Source organism: Glandiceps talaboti, chromosome 13 (genome assembly GCF_964340395.1).
Source record: "Glandiceps talaboti chromosome 13, keGlaTala1.1, whole genome shotgun sequence".
Classification (NCBI taxonomy): domain Eukaryota; kingdom Metazoa; phylum Hemichordata; class Enteropneusta; family Spengelidae; genus Glandiceps; species Glandiceps talaboti.
In genome coordinates, this window is record NC_135561.1 from 3,779,313 (window position 1) to 3,803,000 (window position 23,688).

A 23,688-nucleotide genomic window follows, 5' to 3' on the forward strand; every position below is an offset into this window, starting at 1 on the left:
TTTTAGCCTGGAATCCATACATCATTATCTGCAGTTTGGCATGCCCAATTCAATGGTATATTTTAACTCTTACTATTGGGCATCACATTAATTTCCACCTCATACATCAAGTACATAAAATACATACCATGGTAGGATATATTGGGGTAGAAATTAACTTTACAACTTCAAAAACTGGTTAGCTAGTGATGCTTTCTGCTACATTATAATCTATACAAACTGTGTGTTTTCAGTACTTTTGCCAATAACTGCCAATTACAATCTTTATCAATATAACTTCACGGTTAAATTTGTCAGATGCAATAACATGTAATGTAATGGTAAGCATGGATTCCACTCTATTGGGTCACCTAGTGTATAGATCATGGTATGGATATGAAGTAAACTGTAAGATACATCGTTGTTCTGCCCTCACCGGCCTGCTGGGAGAGGGGTTGACCAGGCACCCTGTTATGGCATACCTTAATGACTAAATATAACATTGTCACCATAAAGAAAGGATAAAGGTATCATAAAAATAAATTCTTGTCATTATGAAAAGAAAACAATAAATCTATTCATTGAGTGTTCCTGACACACCTCATTGTAAATACTTCTTTAAATATATTTGCACTATTTCATTATGTTTTGGTTGGGGTCGTCATAGAAACCATTCTGCATTGATAGGCTATTATATATTGTATTAATAATTCCTGAAAGTGAACTACCCGCACACTTTTTCAAAGATAAAATCTGTATCAACAGCTTGTGTTGTTTGTTTGTTTGTTTGTTTACAGTGAGTTTATTGACTGCCATGAGTGGAAGATAGTACACTGTGTTGATATCAAGGTTTAAATTACTGTGTTAAACCTTCATTAAACTCATTATAAATATACTCCAAAATAAAACAAAAGATGTACCGAGTAGATACAAAGTTTATTCTATACAAAAAAATGGAAATGCCACCTCCACCTGGCACAAATCTATAAACCCTAAATAAATATAATATAATATTTTCCAAACCAGTGTGTACTGAACTGCATTAGTGTCCTGAGAGCATAACCCAAACATCGTCTTTGTAAGAGGAGAAGTTGGAATGGTTGGGAATTGTCAAACAGTGATATAGTCAGGTATATCCTGTTTGTGAATACTGGGGTGAAGGTAAAAACATTCTAATAGTGATTGACAAGTACATTTTGATTTGTGACCTTCGTATCTCACATAAAATAGTTTATATTGACATACAAATATGTTCTTCTAGGAAAAAATAAAAGAGGTTGAGTCTTCTTGTTATCTCTGAGAAACAAAGTATTAAACAGAAGCACCGAGCCTTCTTGCTTGTTATCTCTGTGTGTGCTAATGTATTTAGGTCAAGCTAGTACACAATTATGTATCTAGGTCAAACTAGTACACAATTATGTATTTAGGTCAAGCTAGTACACAATTATGTATTTAGGTCAAATTAGTACACAATTATGTATTTAGGTCAAGCTAGTACACAATTATGTATCTAGGTCAAACTAGTACACAATTATGTATTTAGGTCAAACTAGTACACAATTATGTATTTAGGTCAAGCTAGTACACAATTATGTATTTAGGTCAAATTAGTACACAATTATGTATTTAGGTCAAACTACTACACAATTATGTATCTAGGTCAAACCAGTACACAATTATGTATTTAGGTCAAGCTAGTACACAATTATGTATTTAGGTCAAACTGGTACATAATTATGGATTTAGGTCAAACTACTACACAATTATGTATCTAGGTCAACAAGTACACAATTATGTATTTAGGTTAAGCTAGTACACCAATGCAGTCAAGTTAGGTAAGGGACAATCACACAATGTCACACAAGCTCAACAAACAATCATTTGTTTAGGTCAAACACCCCCCCCCCCCCCCCAACAAATTTAGAAGTAAATGTTTATCAACTTATCAACATCTCAGTAGTAAATACAAAAACTGTTATCATTGAAGGAGTGAAAGTTAATTCCATCTAAATTTGGTTAGAAGTGCGAAAATGAAGTTCAGCAATCGCATTACCATCAGACCCCCTCCCCTTCTAAATAAACAAAGTTCGTTATTGAGCTTGTTTGACATTGTGTGATCATCCGTAAATTGCATTATTTTGTTGGATTGCCATTTGATGTTGCATGACATTCAGTTGACATCATAGTGATGTTTCAAAACTAACACCTTCAACTTCTAATCTTGATAGACAAGGTACTGTAACGGCTGTAGTGACATTCCCACTTATTGTACTTGGGTTGGTGTTTCTATTATCATTTCTAGATGCCGCCTCAGCTGTTCTTGTTTCATATTTACAATATCTTCTCCTGCATGCCATGTAGCATAGGAATTGGAAGATGAGTGATAAAAACTTCAAACCTGAACTTAATCCGATATAGACAAACCTGAAACGATTTAGATCATATTCCAGGCAGGCTCCTTCATCTTCACACAGTTTCTCCCACAGTAAACATGTACCGTCTATGGCTTTACCATAGTACATGGGTGCTGGTATAAGAGCTGGCCAAAAAAAAAATAATGATAGTTTAATATGATCAAATGAGAAAACATCCCTGACTATGCTGACATCAGCAAAAAATTGTGATTTGCTTTCAAAAGTGATATTTACTCTGTGAGTAGAAATTTTCATTTATGATCATATTTTAATGCAAAAAACACATTAAAATACTACCAGTAACCCAACACCATATTTCACATTAGAAGAACATTTTTATCAACTTATCAACATCTCAGTAGTAAATACAAAAGCTGTTATCATCAAAGGAGTGAAAGTTATTTAATGTTTCTCTTGTAATTTGATTTTATTACAAAATGAAAAAACTACAACATATTGCCACATTTGACATTTTAAGTAGACTGAACTGAGTACAATTTTATTGTTGTTGAAAGTATAATTGATATCAAAATATTCATGGCTATTTTATCTGAAGGTAATAAACACTTAAGATTTGAATACTCATTGTTCATCTAATACATATGCATGTTTGCAAAGTCCAATAAGGTGAAAATGGACTGCTGAGAAAACATTGAACGTGACATAGAGTTTCAAATTGGTGCTTCTGGATAACTGTGTGAGTTTTTTGTGATGTGAAATCATGGAATGACTCTCCAGAATCCAAAGTTTATGAAAATGTCGCTATTATCCGTAGAGGCGTTCCCCTTTATTGACAATTTGAACACAATGATCTCAGATTACAATCTTACCTATTGTTTTTAGAAGTACAAACTGCATCCCCAATGCTAATGGCTTTTCATTTTCACCAACACATCTAGAAAATGAAGTAATATACGTCATATATTGGGCTTACGGTATAAGAGGGTATCAAATTATGAAAAGTATATCTCATGAATTGATTGACAGCTTTACACTAGCAATAGGTGGTTTAAGTTTTCGTTACATGTAGTCAGTCAGTTTTGTTTCACTGAATGTATATTTATAGCTATTTGTTTATGGTTTATTTTATGCACATACATTTTTTTGTAATGACCTTCATGAAACATGAAACATGACTGTTTGGTGGCTATATTGTCATAAAAAAATTCTGAATATGAATTACTAAGTTGAAATGTGGGAGCTATGTCTTTGATGAAGTCTTGTTGTTACACAGAGTGGCCCTATTACTAAAAATGAGTCTATATATCATCATGTAACAAAACTGTCCCACAGTGGTATCAAAGAGGCCATCTACATCAAGAGCTGCCCAAACAACCTGAACAGGGATAAGGGACAGTAGTTTCTCCCTAAAGATCTATGGAAGCATTCTCTGTGCTCATGTCACAAAGTGATGTGGTCATAAATGACATCATCGCTATCATGGAGCGACAATTTGCAGTCAAAAGCTCTCAGCTTATCAACAGCGCCCTCTATCATGGAATGAACAAGACTGACAGTTTGCAGTTGAAAGCTCTCAGTTTTACCAAACTATGGTGTGTGAATTGGTTAACATTTAAGTACTTGTGTTTTTTATATTCATTCACTGTAGATTTTAGACTAACAAATACTCACCTTAATGTGGTCATCAGAATTGGTACTTGCACTGTGGCTGTGATGACAACGAGACCAGTAAGTACAGCCATGAATAAACCTAACTCTTTGCTACAGTCACGTTCACATTTACCAAATGTAGCGTAAGTTGAGTCATCTCGTGTGACCTCGTCTTGGAAGTATTCAGAAATACAGGCACAGTTGGTAAAATTCTGTAGAGATATGAAAAATAGAAATACATGAATAACCATGTTTCCATACAAAAAAAAGACAGCAAAATATAATTCTCACTCTGATGGCAAATCAAGCCAAAATATCAGTCCTGTAGTTTTTAAAAACAAACCTATCTTAAACTTATTGACAACAACTTTGAAAGTTGTCTGACTTGAAATCATTGACACTTACCATTACTAAGTTAGCTTGTCTATCAACTCTTACACACTTACCATTACTAAGTTATATTGTCTATCAACTCTTACACACTTACCATTACTAAGTTATCTTGTCTATCAACTCTTACACACTTACCATTACTAAGTTATCTTGTCTATCAACTCCTACAATGATCTGCTGACAGCCGGCATGACAGGGACTGTAGTAAGTAATTCCATTTTCCCCACATACTGGTTGGTAAGACCATGGATCACATTGACATCGTGAATTGCATTGTGATGTTATGTTGATGGTACCAATCTCAATTTCCTTAAATTCTCTGAAATAAAATAAGCAACATTGTTTTTGCAAATTTTGTGGTTTTTAACTGTAATACAATGACTGGGTTCCAAGTGGTGAGTAAACAAGTGTCCAAAACTGGTTTGTGCAAATGGCACTAGTGCACTACTACTAACAATGAAAGAAAGGTAACTTTTATTATTTACTGATTGAAAATTAAAGGGTGTGAGGGTGGGGAAACAAACGACATTACACAGTTGGTGAGAAAGTACTCTGATAATTGACGCATGTACAGACACCCTATGAAGTGTTTTGCATACTGCAAGATAAGAGAGGTCAGAGCAGTTCACTGATGGTAATTAAAATAAATGAAACATTTACAACCAATGGTATAGTCCAGGTGACAGCCTGGGTGCATCTGACCCAAAAACTAACCTTGGTTTGTATCCTACCGATATACCAGCCAAATCAAGGGCACCACAACGTAACGGGAAGAGACTAGCGAATGATATGAATGAAACAAGTACACAGATGAATGCAAGACGAGCAGTGCCTGTAGTGTTCATGTTAAATTTCTTGACTAGGAAACCACCAAATACAGTACCACACGCTGCTCCAGGTACTAAAACACCTGTTAAAAAAATAACAATTTTGAATTTCAGAAATCTATAAATCTGACATCATAGTCACACTGATATGTAGCTTTGCACAGTATTAATTAGCTATATCTACAATAAATGGACAAAAATATTCATCAGCTTGATACATCAAATGATTTACAAAGGTTTTAACACAAAAGCAGTTCAAAAATTTTTAGCATTGAGCTTTTGATCGGAAAAAGATCAGGGAGGCTATAAACATCAGATGCTACAATCCTAGGATCAACAGTTGGGGGCATCAAACTACCCAACATCTACAATCGGCTGATTATACCGCCACCTAGTGGTCAGCTGTAACTATGCCATTTGTCATTCTGATGAGGATCGTAGATCAAGACAGATGGAAAACTGCTTGTGTGCTATAACCTTTGTAAATTACATCTACAGTACTTGTAGTGTATGTAGTTATGGTTGCACATAGTGGTACCAAATTCCAATGCTAACAAGTCAAAATATAATATAGCGAGATGGGTAAATTGTACGTAAGACTCATCAGACAGTGCAGTATATGGGCATAATTACTGCACATGCACACATACTCACACCCATAGTATGAGACCACCTAGGCTAACACAGCAATGGCAATTGATCTTGAAAAAAACATTTATGACATGGTGCTGGATCTGTGACTGTGCTAGCTTTGGTCTACAATGACAGTTTAAATGCAGTCACAGATCAGTGCCATAGACAGGCTAGCTACTGGATCTCAAATATCTTTTATCCTGAATTAATCACGCATTGCCTCCATGTTTCATTCTTATTGTGCCTGGCCGTTGAGGGCGGTAGACAATAGTTAAACTTACCTGTTAAAAGACTGGCCGTTGAGGGCGGTAGTGAAAATTGTGATTCAATAAATTTTGGAATGAAGGTGACAAAGCCAGTGACAATAGCAAGTTCCATAGCACCTGACATAGTTGTACAGACATAGATAGGATTGGTGAACAAACTATACACTGCTCTTGGAAAATCTGAAAGAACAGATACAGAATAGGTAAACAAACTATATTTATCTACCTATCGAGATATATCTATCTGTCTGTCTGTCTGTTGGTGTTTGGCTATACATGTATACATATATATGTATATATATATATCTATATATATATATATATAAATATATGTCTATCTACCAATTTATCCATCCTTCCCTCCCTCCACCCATACCTCCCTCCATCCATACATCCAATCCTCTGACCATCCAACCATCCCTCCAACCATTTATGTTTATCCAACCATCCCTTCATCCAGCCCTCCAGGCTCCGTTCATTAATCTCTTCCTTCCTGCCTCCCTTTACATGCATTTATCTCAATTCTGTGATCTTCCCTAAATCCTCAATTTGTGACCTACGTCTTAATTTTCCGCTAGTGAACTGCATTGGTATGTGATTATCTCCTTCATTCTGGTTTTCATTCTTGGCATCTTCCTCTTCCTTTGTAGCAGCAGATTCCAAAGTCTTTGGGTATCCCAATATAGGTAGAGATATCAAAAAAATGAAGAGTCCAATGATAAGATATCCACCCCACCATGCCCCAACCCATCGGGGATCTTCCGGTTCTATAGGGATCTCATCCAGGTCAATAAATCCTATATCTACATATATTCGGAGTGACATTGCCCCCACTACAAAACCAAATGCTGGACCAATGGCTCCCATACAGTACAGAATAGCTGAAAGATATAAATTTGTTGCAGGTCAATATTGAAGTTTATCCCATGTAGTACAGACTAGCTGAAATGAATAAATAAGTGGCAGGTCAATATTGAAGTTTATCCCATGTAGTACAGACTAGCTGAAATGAATAAATAAGTGGCAGGTCAATATTGAAGTTTATCCCATGTAGTACAGACTAGCTGAAATGAATAAATAAGTGGCAGGTCAATATTGAAGTTTATGATTTATCCCATGTAGTACAGACTAGCTGAAATGAATAAATAACAAATCTATGAGTCTTCATTTTGCTGTCACCTCACTGTCAGGCTAGTGGAGGAAACTTTAAAGATCTGACTTTATTACCAGCCTTTTACACACAAGGCATGACAACAATAAAATGTTTGAATCTAGCCACCTGGCCTGGTATACTCCAAAGTATATAGGGCATGCATTGTCTCAAGTGATAATGTGATTAAGTATTATTTTGACCAGTTAATGATTTATTTCAACTTTACACCATTGCAATTAATCAGTGACAGATAATGGAAGACCATTTGTTTTGTTGTCAATTCTCAGTATATGGTTCACATGATGATAATATGCAAGGCCTACTCTGTATATAAATAGGGTCGGATTGAGACGACACTCATTATGCTAGATGATTTTGGCCATGGACCACACTCGCAGAGCTCATAGAGTGCCGATGAAACTTCCATTTTAGAGAGTATTACAGATTTTGTATCTCCTAACACTGGACTATGGTATTGAGTATACAGGAAAGAAATCTGTCACTGTCATTGGAAATGATTTGTGTTTTGGGACTGTATACATGAATATGTTGGCATGATACATGTCGGCATTGTTGCGACACTGGCATGGGATTAAAACTTTATTTGCAGGTCTAAAGTAAGGAGATAACATCACACAGCAACATGAACTAAATATTAATATGTTTTGGTCTTTCATGTCTGCAACATGGCGGCTGCTGGTACCCCTGACTCTGACAAGATTTTGGACAAAATTGATGACAATTTACTGTCTTGTTCTATCTGTCTGGAGCAGTACAAGAATCCTAAAATTCTACCTTGTCTTCATACATTCTGTGAACATTGTCTGGTTACATTTGTTGAAAAGAAGAAAGGGGTGTTGTCCTGTCCGACCTGTTTTACACCTTGTCCTCTACCAAGTGGAGTATCTGGTTTGAAAGCTAGTTTCTTTATCAACTCTCTAATGGAGATTGTAAAGCAAGGACCAATAGAAGTATCAAAGCCTGGACTTTGTGAAGGATGTGATGAAAATACAGCATCTCACAGGTGTGTAGACTGTAGTTTAAATTTCTGTCCCTCTTGTACCAAACCTCATAAAACTGTGCCTGCCACAAGAGGTCACAAGGTCATTCTTCTTGAAGAGTATGAGCAGTCAACACCAGCCACTCGTCTGCTACATGGTATTGTCTATTGCAGTGTTCACCCAAGTAATGCTGTCAAATTCTTCTGTGACACATGCCAGGTACCTGTTTGTTCTGATTGCATTGTAGTCAAACATCGCATTCCTGAACATGTGCATAAAGATCTCCAAGACGCTGCTGAGGAATACACTAAACAACTGAAGAAAAAGGTGGAAATGTTGAGACAGAAAGAACAAGAGGTGGATAAGTGTAAAATAGAGGCCGAACAGACTAGAGATTGGCTGCAGCAGCAGTATCTTGAAGAACAAAAGAAGTTGAGTATGAAGGCAGAACAGATCATACAAAAGACAAAGAGAGAAAAGAAGAGGTTAGGAGAAGAGATGGCTGCTGAATTCAACTTGAGAATCAAGGAAGCTGAGGCCCATTTAGATGACTTGGAGATGAAGTATGGAAATATCTCTGGTACTTGCAATTACTTAGACACACTAGTAGAACATGGGAGTCCTGCCCACATTATGTCTGTTAAGCAAGAAACTTTACTCCGACTTGAAGACCTAGTTGCCATAGAAACTAAGTCATTTGAACTTGGGGTGATAAAGTTCAAACCTTCAGATGATTATGATGAGTATGGTATGCTGGGATCTTTTGCATCTGATGTGTGTATATCACAGTGTACTGTTACAAATATTCCTAAAAAACTTAAGTGTGGTTATTCAGTTAACCTGGTCATCAAAACCAAAGACAGCCAGGGAAGACAAGTACATGTACCCCTTCAAGAAGTCAAAGCCAAGATAAGAAAACTCAGTGGATTATGGGAAGATGTCAAGGTCACTGACGACACCAACAGGACACTGACTGCACTGATAGTGGGGCAAGAAGTTGGAAATCATCAAGTCAGCGTGATGGTGGGAGAGCAACCAGTGCCTGGAACACCTTTCAACATTCAAGTCACTAGTGAAGTGGTTGCTGTATTAGGCAAAGAAGGCAGTGCCAAAGACCAACTTTCCGAAACTGCTGGGATAACAACAGACATGCACGGAAACATAATCACAGCTCATCCTAACCACAAAATAGTTCAAATCATTGACCTGGATGGGGAACTAAAACAGAGTATCACCTTCACTCAGTTTGAGAATCCCTTCAGACCAAAAGATGTAGCTGTAACTAATGACAAAATCTTCATGACTGATTGGAACAACAGGCAAGTTGTAGTAAGTGACAAAGATGGGCACCTACTTACATCTTTTGGACAAAATGAACTGAAACATCCAAACAGCATAGCTGTAAGTCCCCTGGATAACTCTGTCTATGTGACAGATTGGGATGGAAAAGCTGTTAAGAATATGAGTGAAGATAATCAATGTGTTACCAAATACACTCAAGATGGTGAGTTTGTGAAATCGTTTGGAAAAGTAGGTAGAGAGCAAGGTGAATTCCGAAGCCCTAGCTTCCTCACAATCAACAGTCAAGGAATGACATATGTGTCAGATTTCAACAATCATTGTGTTAACGTATTCAATCCAAACTGTGAATTTATATTTGCATTTGGAGAAAAAGGCACAGAGGATGGCCAACTCAAATGTCCAACTGGCATAGATAGCGACCAAGATGGAAACGTGTATGTAGCTGAGGAAAGAAATAATCGTGTACAGAAATTTGACAGAAATGGAAGATTTATCTGTCGTATTAATTGTGATGAGGATGAGCTGCTTTACCCTAAAGGAGTGAAAGTACTCGCTAGAGGGCTAGCATATGGAAGACTTGCAGTAGCTGACTACGGAAATAGCTGCATTAAAGTATTTGCCGTGTGAAAACTGAATGTTACACTCAAACATTATGGCATCACCAGTAAACTTGAAACCAATGGTTTTGCTGAAGTGATGCAAAAATTATGATTGAACACAGGTAAAGACAAGAGTAGGCAACTGGAATGTTTTGTAATCATCATATATCAACATCCTAAAAAGTTAATTTATGCTTATCCAGAAGATTATGGATAGGAATATCCCTGACATTGACACTTTTGCAACTTGCTATAGTTAAGATATCATATCCTGTATATTGTACTGGTCTGGATTACATTCCATTTTTCACAGAAATGCAAATTATAAAAATTCAATTATATAGTAGCTACTTTTGAATGATACTTAATATAAACCCATGTCTGAATATCCTGTACCAAAGATAATGAAATTCTTGATGCCCTATGTGATGCCTGCATTGCTTTCTGTCATTGGATGATGGTGTTATCTGCTTCATTTCTATGGAATGACATTTAGCATTTGCAGTTTGCCAAATTGTCACAACGGTTGAAGAAACTATGAATCAAGAAAATGTTTAATATTCTCTTTCCAAATGCTTGGTTTTACTGTCTGATACTTTGAAATTGTGTGTAAGAAGTGTCGTCATTTGTACATTACAGGTTCTGAAAGTATAGCATATTATCATACACCCAGTACCACTTCCAACTTGATGTAATTTAATGGTCAGCATGCATTGACTCATGCACTAATTTCTGTATCATGTCCTGGTACACTTTTCCAAAATATGACAAGTGGCACACTTGTCTATACGTCATCATTCAGTGATTTGCCTTTGATCTTTTAGTCAGTATCTTTATGTTTTGGTGCATAATATGTTTCCCTACGTGAAGTGATTCAAACGATGTCTCCATGTCACTACATTGAGTACCTTTACAGGCCCTCCTAAAGTTGGGTCCTTCCATTGTACAACTTCAGTCCGTAAAACCCATATCTGAACCATGAAAATTATCATCTTGACAGATTCTCTGTCTTATTGTTACTGTTAATGTTTGATGCATGGTATAGCTTCCTTATTGTGAGAACATTACAATGCAGCCAGTAGCAACAACAGAAATGTAAACTAACTGTAAATATTATGCTCAATATTACAGTTTCATAAATATACATTATTAGTTGTATGTTCAGACTGCTTTGTCACACTTTGTCTTTCTCTTAGTCTTATGGTACATTTGGTTGGTTTTTGGTTCATTTAATAAAAGCCTGTTTCATTTTGATCCAGTTGTATCATTGACCCTTTTCCATCACTGTTTTAAGTTGGGGGTATAACCTTTCCAAAGTGTCTGATTGATTGATAGATTGACTGGTCGACTGATAATTGATTGATTAATTGACTGGTTGACTGATTGATTGATAGATTAATTGAATAGTTGACTTGTCAACTGATTGATTGATTGATTGATTGATTAATTGACTGGTCAACTGACTGATTGATTGAATGATTGATTAATTGACTGGCTGACTTACTGATTGATTAATTGACTGGTCGACTGATTGATTGATTGATTGATTAATTGACTGTCGACTTACTGATTGATTAATTGACTGGTTGACTGACTAAGTAATAGATAATTTGACTGGTAAATTGATTGATTGATTAATTGATTGCTCGACTGACTGATTGATTAATTGACTGGTCGACTGATTGATTGATTGGTTGGTTGATTAATTGTCTGGTTGACTGACTGATAGATTAATTGACTGGTTATCTGACTGATTGATTGATTGATAGATTGGCTGGTCGACTGACTGATTGACTGGTCTACTGAAATGTCTGATGTGTCTTGAATGATTGGCTGATAAGCTATAGATCAATTGATTGATGGCTAAAAGTCTTAGTCGATCTATGCAATTATTTATTTGTGATATATCTATCTATATATTCATTTATTTACAAATTCTTTGATAAAGTGGCAGATATGACTGATTGATTATATGCATTACTTGTAAATGATTTTTTAATACATATAAAGATTGAGATTCATACTGTTATAATGACTGGCAGAGTGTAAGTATATTGTTGAAGTACATCCAAATTAAAAGACTTACATGTAATTTGAGACTATAGGTCTGGACAATTCCATTCAGTGAATTTATTATATTGTATATGATTATGTATAATGGAAGGCATGTAATCGGGGGGGGGGGGGGGGGGGGGCTTTTCCTATGTTTGACTGTGGTAGCTTCACCTATGGTCACTCAAACTTTATGGGAACATAAGGATATTTTATTACCTCAAGAAATGGTGCACGATGGACCCTACAAACTTATCCGTTGACTGGAGGGCGACCTGCAGGGCAACCCCAGTCACTTAAAAAGGCAACCACTCAACTCTATCATCATAAATAAAAGTAAAACAGCAGACAGCTGTTTTGAAAAAGGGACAGGTTTTCAAGTACTGTCGGACTGTAATGTCAAATTTTCTGGCTGGTTTATATGAATTATGAGCTACTTGCAGGAACTCAACCAACGACATGACATTAAGCATTCAAGTCAGTTGTTTTGTCCTACAAATGCTATACAGCTTTTCACCTTCCATTTACATCTGATCTGATCACAGAGAACAAGACGAATAAATGATTTCGTTCTCGCGATTTTCCGGATTTGCAATATTATTTCAAATAAAGTTTAACATATAGCTATCATGATAGCTATTGTTTCCTCTCACTGATTTTGCCTATTTCCTACTGTCTTTATCAGAGTTTACCAGCTTTGCATTAATTAGTGCATTGCTAATGCTAGAACAAACTCACAGTTCACATTGCACAGTGAGTGCTAGTCTATCAGCTAGCCCTCGGATGTTCTTCCGATAAAATACGACACACAGCCGAACAACGCTATCGAGGATGGAACATCCGAGGTCTAGCGAATGTCATCAGGATATAAATAACTGCTAATCAGAGAACCGTATTAGCGACAAGTACAAACAGAGGACAATAGTTAAATTTCATGCATATTCATCTTAAGGAGGGGTTTGTATAAATAACCACCAATGCGTTAACTGAAATGTGTGAATGACAACGTCTACACACTCATCAAACTCACAATTACCATAAACCGATAAGCCATAGTAATGACGTAAATGTGTTTGTCAACACTTGCATGCAGAGATTCCCCGAGGTCATAGGTTATTGAATATATTAAAGTATATATATGCATAGATGGCCCAACCCACCGCTCAATGTAATCTCAATGGAATGTCCGGTCTGAAAATGACATTCGCTAGACTGTTCGGGCAGGCCCTCACATGCGAACTTCGTTCGCTTATAGTTATAGCATCGAAAGAAAGCCTGAACGTCTAGCAGCAAGACTAAGTGAGTGCAGACATCTATTAATCTGACTAATGGAATTACATGGATTAGTGAGTTTGTTCAAGGATTAGCAATCTACTAATTAGTGCAAAGCTGGTAAACTCTGATAAAGACAGCAATAAGGTAGGAAATAGGCAAAAACAGTGAGAGGAGACAATAATTATGATGGCAATATTTTAAAACTTTATTTGAAGAATAGAGAAAATAATTATAAGAAAATAATATTAGAAATCCAGAAAATCGCAAGAACAAAATAATTTTTTCGTCCTGTTCCCTCTGATCTGATGTCTAGCATAGAGTGTTTATACTCAATGTGTTTGCTAAGGTTTAGGAACCATGGTGACAGGGGGTGTCTTACTAAAATTTGCATAGAAATTAATACTTTGTATTATAAGTAAGATGGGGACCCCCCCCCCCCCCCAAACATATATTAGGAACTATTTACAAATACTGTTATCTAGTTCCCCTACATGATTGTGAATGAGTTTTACTACTTAAATAGCACAAATAAATACACTGGTATAATTGGGTCATTCATTGATTAACTCTTATTCATCATCTTGACCTAATTTATGGTCTATCAATCCCATTTATCATCGACAAGCGTTTGTGAAATACTTGCGTACACAACGACTCCATTAATACTATAATAGTAAATATTGCAGAATCGCAAAAGTGACACTAATTACAATTATATGCCAGCGTACATGTATGTTTGTATACATTTGGCAAAATGGTTAGAATCTCAAAACGATATAGCTAAACTGATACAGAATAGAATCGTTCTAAGCATTGGAAAGGTTTTCATAATATTCACATCTAAAAATAGAATTAATTTACTTCGTATTTCCTCTCAACAAGCAATATTTGAGTGAAGGGGTGGGTGTTCTATTAAAGTATGGAAAGCTTCGTGAATCATACAGGAAGCTATTTTTTCTCTCTCAAACAATGATATCGGAACTAAATTATAAAGTGGGTCGACATTGCATTGCTTTGGTGACGCTGTGTGTACGTCGGCAATATTGAAATGTACATGTGCCGTGGAAATGTGACGTGTAAATAATCTAAGCAACACGGTTGGTCAATTTCAATGCCAAATAAGGCAATGCTATTAACTAACAGTTATGATATAACGAGGAAGCTGACGACAGATTTCTCGAACGGGGAGGAGTGGGTTACGTCCACAGGGGCGTGTAATATTTCATAGATTGTTGTTTTCCAGGTCTATAGACTAAATATAACAACCTTTTGATTATATATTCCTACATGTAAGGGGAAGAGACTTAATATTTCTTCGTAGTATAGAGATTGATACATTTGTAGCAGCAAGATTCGTACGATATTTTCCTAAGAAAACGGCATTCTAAGCAAATAAGAAAACAACAATCTATGAAATATTACACGCTCCTGTGGTTACGTCGAACCAAGTTGCAATAATTAATTGTAGCGTTATTTTGTTTTGTTTTTGAGCATATTTTGTCGAGTACAAACGCCATAAGGTTACATTTATTGCAACAACTAGGTTGCACCTTTAGTGTGCCTTTCCGACATTATAGAACTTATTGGTTACAAGGATATGATAAAGAATGGAGAAATAGAAGGGAAGGGAAGGAAATATAATATAAAATCTAATTAAAACTATTCACACTTCCAATGAATTAGTGACACACGGTCTCTTTACAACTAAATTCCGTTCTTTATATTTTATTGAAGACAGATGGAAAAGTGAATAAGGCTACACGTATTAAAACTGTGACATCAAAGTTGATCAAACTTCCATGCATGAACTCTCGCATACCACTGCCAGGCAAAGCCCTGTATGACTCGGATGTATGACAGCAGATCATTTGAGGAACTGATTCGGAGAAAACTAAACATTGTCGATTTCTCCATTGTATGGGGTAAAAGCTCGAATGTTTGGATGTCATCTTTAAAAAGACAACATTACTTGATAACGAAGGCTCCGTTTGATCGATGTATTCGACAAAGCACATGGCCTTGTTACTAAAATAAAAATAATACCTATCAAATTAGTACAAACCAGATTAATCAAAACACATTCACTGTCGAACTGCAAATGTAAAAATACTGATGCATATAAAACGGAAACCTTCACGACATAAAAACTATGGTGATTCGCTCTACCAGATGGCTAGCAGGGGTGAACAAACTATCTGTGTACTACTAAATATTAAAGCCGTAACAAAAGGCTTCCTTCTCCGCATTATTGACTGGGGTACGCCTAGCGTCAATTTGTCATCTCTACAACCTGTAAACGATGTCGATTCGGTTGTTGTTGTTATCCGTAAAGTGGCTATTCAACCATGGGACACAATGGTGTATTTTTTTTTACTTTCAACGGCCTTCACCCGACCTACATGTATATCTAATACCATGGTATCACCGTGCGTGAGTAATACTACCATGCCAATATTGTCCTTGAGAAGAGAGACATGCAATATTAGAGTTCGATAAGCGATATCTTAATTTTTGGCGAAGTCAAACTTATCCAGAACGTATCCAAACTTGTCTGAACTTATCAATCATTTCTTATATTGAACTAACCGACTTGGAAATCAACTATAGGTTGGTTTGATTTACGTGTGCTGTAGTGTTGCAAACAAGTTTTCCTAACACGTCAGTGTGTTAGGCATTTGGCAGAGCCTGAGTCATTTGTTTAACTGCGTCCAGTATTAGGTTTTCTTCGTCCAAAAGAAAGTGAACATTTTTATAGTTATGGTCAAAATAGTGGGGTCAGTAATGGTTGCATTCATCATAAGTCATTCCCACTGTTTACATTGCCTTGGAGATAATACGGGATCATCGATTATAAATAAATAATTCCATCCATTGGATAGACCTAATATTAAAGGGGCACAAGATGAGTTTATAATTATGTGTTTAGTCGTATTTTTGCTGCATATTTATAGGTACTCACAGTATTCTATTTACTGGAGCATACTTAAGATCACCACTTGCAAATGACTGAACTAAAACCCAGTATTAAGATATAACTTATAAATGATCCGATGACGTAATTTATTACACGTACAAAAAAGTCCATGAAATCCTTTGTACTTATGCAATCAACTGTTTTAACAATAACCAGAAGACAATTGCATTGTTATAGAAAACATACATCGTCATTAACATTATAGAATAGATTCATTGAGGATTATAATGGAAGTATTCTAGTTTGGGTGTCGAGTTTGATTTTATTGATTTCACCAGAAAAAAAACCCCATACATAACAAATAAATTAACAAAATATATAAATTAAATTAAGTCAAAGAATATTCAATCAAATACATCAGTAATTACATGGACTTGAGTACAAAGGATCTGAACTCAGTGTGGGCCTCGATCTCTTAAAAAAACGCAGACCCATCTAGCTCTGGACTTACATCACGTATTTTATTATGCATCCTCGATGTTCTTGTGCCCTCCCGAGCATAAAACAAACTTATAACTGTGACCCTTGTAACACTAGCAAACCCTTGTATGACACCTTCCGACCTTTTAATACATCTAGTTGGTGTTTGTAACCAATATCTAGTACGAGACCGGTGGTGGCTGTATTTTTTCCGGCGACGTAACTTTATACATACCAAGATGCGTCAAACTCTGACGTTGACGCAAACATAAGTAAGCATCAACTTTTGTCAATAACATAACTTACTTTGGAGGCGGTCTGTTGCAATTGATTTATACGATTGTGTTAATACTTAACTGTAGTTTATGCGCTCAGGCTAAACTGTTTCAATTGGTATCAGTGTTTGCGAGTAAACACAATAATTTGATAAAATTGCATACTGTCAATATCTATGTTGATGTGTAAATCGTGGTGAACAGAAATATTCGGTTCAATTACTGACGTGGTCGATGGCTCTGTAGAGTCCTTTCATGTGTATCGTTACTTTCTTGTGAGAAGCTGTATGGATTATCAAAATATATAGGCAACTGATATTGATAAGAACCACAACTGTTAGATTGTAAACAAAACCATTAGCCACCTTTACGGTGTTTCTCGTTTTGTCCCAACACTTTTCTTCATCTCAGTCTATTGGTATATAAAATTCCTCACTGATGAATATCAAATATACTTTTAGTTAAGCTAAATAATTTTAAAAACGCAAAAGCTCATTCACATAATAAAACATGCCACGTTCTCGTAAGGCAGTGGCAATTTCCCTAGTCTAGTTCCTATACAGTATCGTTACCATTTACATCTCCACTCACAGTCTAGTTCCTATACAGTATCGTTACCATTTACATCTCCACTCACAGTCTAGTTCCTATACAGTATCGTTACCATTTACACCTCCACTCATAGTCTACTTCCTATACAGTATCGTTACCATTTACACCTCCACTCACAGTCTAGTTCCCGGTATACAGCATCGTTACCATTTTAATACACCTCCACTCAATGGTTTAGTTAGAAACCACGTTGGCATCCAGACTACAGTTTTCCGCTCCCGATATGACTCTGTCGTCTTTTCTATGTCGTAGACTATCTGCAGTCGTCGTGTCTACAACTAGTATATCCATTTGACAAAACAAGAAGAGGAACTCTGGGTTATACATTTTTGTTAAACGTGGAAAAATGTAATCATAACGTACAGCATCGTAGCATTTGACCACATTATTCTCGGAGATCGCAAATATACACTTTGAACACGTATAGGATCGAAATGTGTTCTAATAACATATTTCGATACGATATTTATTCAATAACTACAAATGACACAAACTTAGAACATTAATAAACTCGTTTATACGTGCATGTCAAATGAGGTGAAAGTTAAGGCATTATTATCCTGTATATTGATTGAGTTGTACTTTTTGTCTAGACTAACCCAAGAAGCATTTGTTTTAAGTAAACTAAAATACAGTTACTGTTACAATTACTGTCTCTTACCATAAGTATACCTTAATCTTTTATCTAAACAGTTATTTATTTTATGTCTACCCGGCATTTCTCCAATTTCTTCCCTCAATATCGTTTTCTACGTCGAGGACGTACTTCCCACAAAAGGTGATTTATTGTATTCACTGAGTGGTCGCCGACGACTCGAGAATCATACTATAGTCAAATTATAACGGGTATTTGACAATTCATTCCGTTAACGTTTTTTTATTTGAAATCAACATCGTTAAGTTAAGTTCTTGTTTTATTGCAACTAAAAGTACACGTGACATGTCGACATGTGTCTGTAGTCTTCCTGGCTCCCAGCGATACACTCAACTAATGACTTTAATAGTCTGCGTGTCTGGTTAAGATCCTTTGCAATTCCACTTATTCAATTTGACACACAAAACAGCCATTATTGCGTATTCTAACAAAGAAACTGCTACTTATCCTGTATACTGATGCATACACATACACATAGGTATGTAATTACTTCTACAAAAGTATATATCCGAGCAGATAATCAACATGAGGTACGAAGCTCAGATAACACTACACATCAGTACCTATACGATCCAGTAACTTGAACTCGTGCTTATTATGGTAACAAACAAGATCAGTCAAGAACATATAAAGCTAGTGGCGGGTATTTCATAACTTAATTCCAATTTGATTTCCATCGCATCAGTAAGGCTTGTAGTTGCGTACTTTTAGTAACGCAAATTACAAAACTAGTAAGAATAATTAAGATAAATGGTTGACTTTTTTAAATTTTATCTGTAGGAAAATGTATCGTAATTTTTGTTGAATTGATTTGATACGTTTTACATTGACTGCTTAGATGTTTTGACGTTCATGTTTGTGAATGTTGTTTACACAAGCTGTCATCTTGTTTGTTTTTTTGGTTTGTATAACTGGGTCCTCTGGATAAAGTACTGAAAACCGATACGTGTACCTGTATGCTACAACAATCTGGTGATGTCACAATTGTAAATCCGAAAATGAAATCCGATTTCACAATATTATTTTTTGTACTGTGAATCGGATGGTAAATTTTGATTCCATCTTCCACTGACAGTATCATTTCGTTGAGTTGACTGAGATTGAGTATGGCTTCAGGGAACCGCCTTTTTCCTCTTTCTCCTCTTCTTCTGCTTTTTCATTAAAAATATATTTTGTAAAAACAATTTCATGGTGGTGGTTTGATTCATTGACTTCCTATGTCTGTGTGGTTCATGAGAGAAGAGACCGTAGAGATGGACTGTGCAGGGGTTATAATTAGACAGACAGACACACAGTAATTAAGATGTTATTTTGTCTCCTCAAAGCCTTTGGTTTACATGTAACTACAGAGCTAATCAGAGCTAATGATGTTGTAATTGAGTAAACAACGACAACAAATATTAAAATCGATCCCTGTATATCATGATGTGATGTTGTATATGGCTAAAAATGACGAGCCCAGAGACTTGCCTATCTGGCTTGACCTTTTCGTGCACTAGAACACGTGAACCGAACAACGTTTCGTTAAATTTGTTTTTTGTTGTCCCATGCTATGAAATACGTGTAAACTGGACGTAGTCAACCCGATCTATTGTGATATTTTACTATTTATCTACCACCTTGTTGGGTGTGTATCCTGTGTTTCTTTGACGTAATAACAAAACACTGTTCAGGCGGTTGCACTCCTAGCACTGATTGGGCCACTCATTCATTTATTTATTTTTTAAACTTCGACAATAAGTCAGGGAAAAAGGTCACACAGGTGGCTAACACCTATATAAGAGCAACCCTCCACATACAACAAAATGGCATACCCTCAGAGTCGTACACAAAACAACTCATTTGTAGAGTAAGGGTATACAAAGGTCGAAGACACGCCTAGCGCAGCATTGAAATGTGCCATTATCTTATATTCTGTGTAATACTTGTTCCTTTATTTAGACACGTACATTCGTTGATACGAAGCATCTTTTCTGGAAGACAAACGACTCTAAAGTTTCATTTAGACGTCTTTAACTTGATAATGTTCTCCAAGCTGTTCATCTAGAATCTTTAGCACACCGTTCTTGTTTAGTATTCTTTTCGAACAAATATATATAGACAAAAATAAAAAGCAAAGAAATGAACTTGCACCAGGAGACGTACGTGCACGCACTCACACAAATACATACATACACATACACATACACACATACATACATACATACATACATACATACATACATACATACATACATACATACATACATACATACATACATGCATGCATGCATGCATACATACATACATACATACATACATACATACATACATACATACATACATACATACATACATACATACATACATATACACACACAAACATCCATCCATACATACATACATACATACATACATACATACATACATATACATACATACATACATACATACATACATACACATACATACATACATACATACATACATACATACATACATACATACATACATACATACATACATACATACACACATACACACATACAAACAAACAATTAAACAAACAAATAAACAAATAAATAAATAAATAAACACATAGAGACACACAGAGTTATTAGTACGATTGCTAAAAGCATGGATATCGGAAAATGTCGGTATGACTTTCAATGGTGCTGCTGTTAGCAAGGTTAAGACAAGGAGGAATGAAAAAAGATCTCTCAAGAGTAAATGAAAAATCCTTACATGCCTTTTGGGATATTATACACCAGAGAAAATAGTTTGTCTTTAGGTTTATATAGCGCAATGAAATATATACACACCGGCAAATTATAGTCTGCTTCAATACATGCCTCGTTTTCCACCACTGTGGACTCAACTATACAGAATCACTAAGATAGCTACAATTTGCCAGCGACCCATCCATATATCAATGGTTGAGCAAAGAACTGTTTTATAAAAATAATAAATACAAGGTCACCATCCATGTCAGTGACCCGGTTGTCTTGGCAACCACGTATCTTTCTAACTTTTGGTTCCCATTTTTAAAACATGTCCACCAGATAGATATAAATCGCTATATCTTGAAAATGTTCACGTTATTCGCGTGCTTTATATTCATGGAATAGTTTAGTGTAAATTTTAACAACCAGTACGGAAGTATAATATTGCACTGTGTGATGGGAAAGGGAAGCAACAGATCCATTACACCGGGAGACGTTGACATATCCACTGACGATATAGGTACACTGCTTATAACTAAAATGCAGTATGTCAGAGTTCACATGCTATTCTGGCAGTATAAAAAAATCAATGGAAACATTCACTTAACCTATACTCACAATTAAAACCTATGATAAATACACTTCCATTGTCAATGTTATCGCAAACTTCAAGAATTCACGAACTTGAAATTTTAATAGGAGAGTTCAAAATTCGGCGTACGGCTAACAAACACTTGTTACCCGAGATAAATTTCAGAATATAATAACATCGATAGTATTGACGTATTTGGTCGATAAAATGTAAAATAGGTAAAATAACACGGGTTTTATTTTATTATATTCTGAGAAATTTCGGGTGACAATTGTCTGTGGCATGGCTTGGCATGCCAGACATCATGGTAAATACACAGATACGCACAAAAACACCGCGTGCCTACACAAGCGGGCCAGGTACACTCCTAATTTGAATATTTAGTGATGATTTTAGGACTGAGACATGTCAGCAAGAATTTGAACACATTGATGATAATTTAATTGTTACATGTAAACAAATTCCTACAATTTATTGACTTGGCAAAGAATTCACTGTCAGGGCGCATACCTATCTAAATATCTATGTCCAAGACCTCTAGCGTAAACACGACATCATCAAAAAAGTTCGTTCACCCCTTCAGTGACAACTTGATGGAAAGTGGCAACACTTAAACGGACTGCTGCCAAAGGTTCGTTGCATGCATACACGATATTAATCTTCTGTCAAAGCATTTCCTGTATGAACATGTTTATATGGCATTAAATTTTAACATTAAAATACAAAAAAAACAGTTGAATATGATTTCAATTCGACTGGCATTTTAACCCGTTGCATAACACACCTCATCCATTGACAAACACAATATACAATACAATTTGGTTACTATAATAGTCAACATGTCATGCATGTCGTAAGCAAAAAAGTGAGGGTCATACGTACCCATATACATAGCAGAGTGCTTTCTAGGTATGTTGTCGTCTACGTATGTTGTACCAAGAGTGAAAACTGGCGAAGTCCCCACTCCAAGCAGAACTTGAGCACCGATGAAAAATAAAATGTACACGGTGTATGATGTTCTTTCGTCACATGACATGGCCTTCTTCCCGTTTGATTCTGTAGTAGTACATACATCTGGATCGGTCTTGTTGACAAATTCACTTGCTATGTCGTACCTTGAACCGACGAAATGGGGCAGGACAAATAAAACTGTTCCAAATGACATGATGATAGAGCCATAGCCAATCCATTTTGGACGATGTCCTCTGCCGCCGAAGTAACTAACGAACGCTATAACGAGAAGAGCTCCGATCTCGTAACTGCTTACGACTATCCCAGATTCGGAACTCTTCAACTGAAATCGTCTTTCGATAGTTGTAACTACACTACTTGTGTATCCACTACCAAGCATGCTTTGTAATAAAGTTAGCAAGCAGGCAAAGAAAACGAAACCTTTTCCGTTCGCAAAACGCTGTAAACATTTAGGTCGCCATTTTCCATATCCACACAACGTAGAGCGGTTCGCTTCCTGATCAGGTTGGAACCCTCCGTCTTCCCTTGTCTGAACGGGTATATAATAAGCCGGTTTCTCTTCCCCTGGCTCCATTTTCGTAACACGGAACTAAGTGCTATCAAATTATCGAAATTCGTTCACGTTTGTAACAGTATTTTACAAGTACACAACATACCCTCGTCATCCCCAAGACAACGCGCAATGCCGATATGTTGGTCAGCTGGGGAAATCACTTTCCATTCGCGCTGATCTATTAAAACTAATAATACGAACATGCGCATGCGTATAAAGTGGCCATTTAGAGTAAGCGGGAGGATCGAGGAAGCCCTACAATAATGTACACGTAGACTAAGGGAGCCTTCAGTATTTATAAGGGGGGGGGGAAGGAAATCACACATGGCCTGTTAAGTAAAACATGACCCCCCCCCCATTCTCCATTTGTAAAATGTGACCCTCCCCTTTGTCCCATTTTGTAAAACATGACCCTCCCCATGATAATT

At 36.2% G+C, this 23,688-nt stretch overlaps 1 protein-coding gene across 1 annotated transcript; it reads right to left on the minus strand.

Moving 5' to 3' along the window:
* Window positions 1-1,947: 1,947 nt before the first annotated feature.
* LOC144444918 (solute carrier organic anion transporter family member 5A1-like) lies at window positions 1,948-23,281 on the minus strand. Its single transcript, XM_078134468.1, has 8 exons — window positions 22,618-23,281; window positions 6,684-7,004; window positions 6,139-6,303; window positions 5,112-5,307; window positions 4,533-4,716; window positions 4,026-4,216; window positions 3,224-3,288; window positions 1,948-2,518 (listed from the first exon to the last, which is right to left on the minus strand). The coding sequence occupies exons 1-8, from the start codon at window positions 23,279-23,281 to the stop codon at window positions 2,160-2,162; spliced, it is 2,145 nt and encodes a 714-aa protein (XP_077990594.1). The 3' UTR covers window positions 1,948-2,159.
* Window positions 23,282-23,688: the final 407 nt, after the last annotated feature.

What these genes read in the sequence shown, in the direction of transcription:
- LOC144444918 (XM_078134468.1), bottom strand. Translation starts at nt 23,281, where the DNA reads ATGGAGCCAGGGGAAGAGAAACCGGCTTATTATATACCCGTTCAGACA. An exon ending in GCACTCTGCTATGTATATGG is followed by an intron (nt 7,005 to 22,617) that starts GTACGTATGACC and finishes TATATCTTTCAG; the next exon opens with CTATTCTGTACTGTATGGGA. An exon ending in GACAAGATAACTTAGTAATG is followed by an intron (nt 4,217 to 4,532) that starts GTAAGTGTGTAA and finishes ATATCTCTACAG; the next exon opens with AATTTTACCAACTGTGCCTG.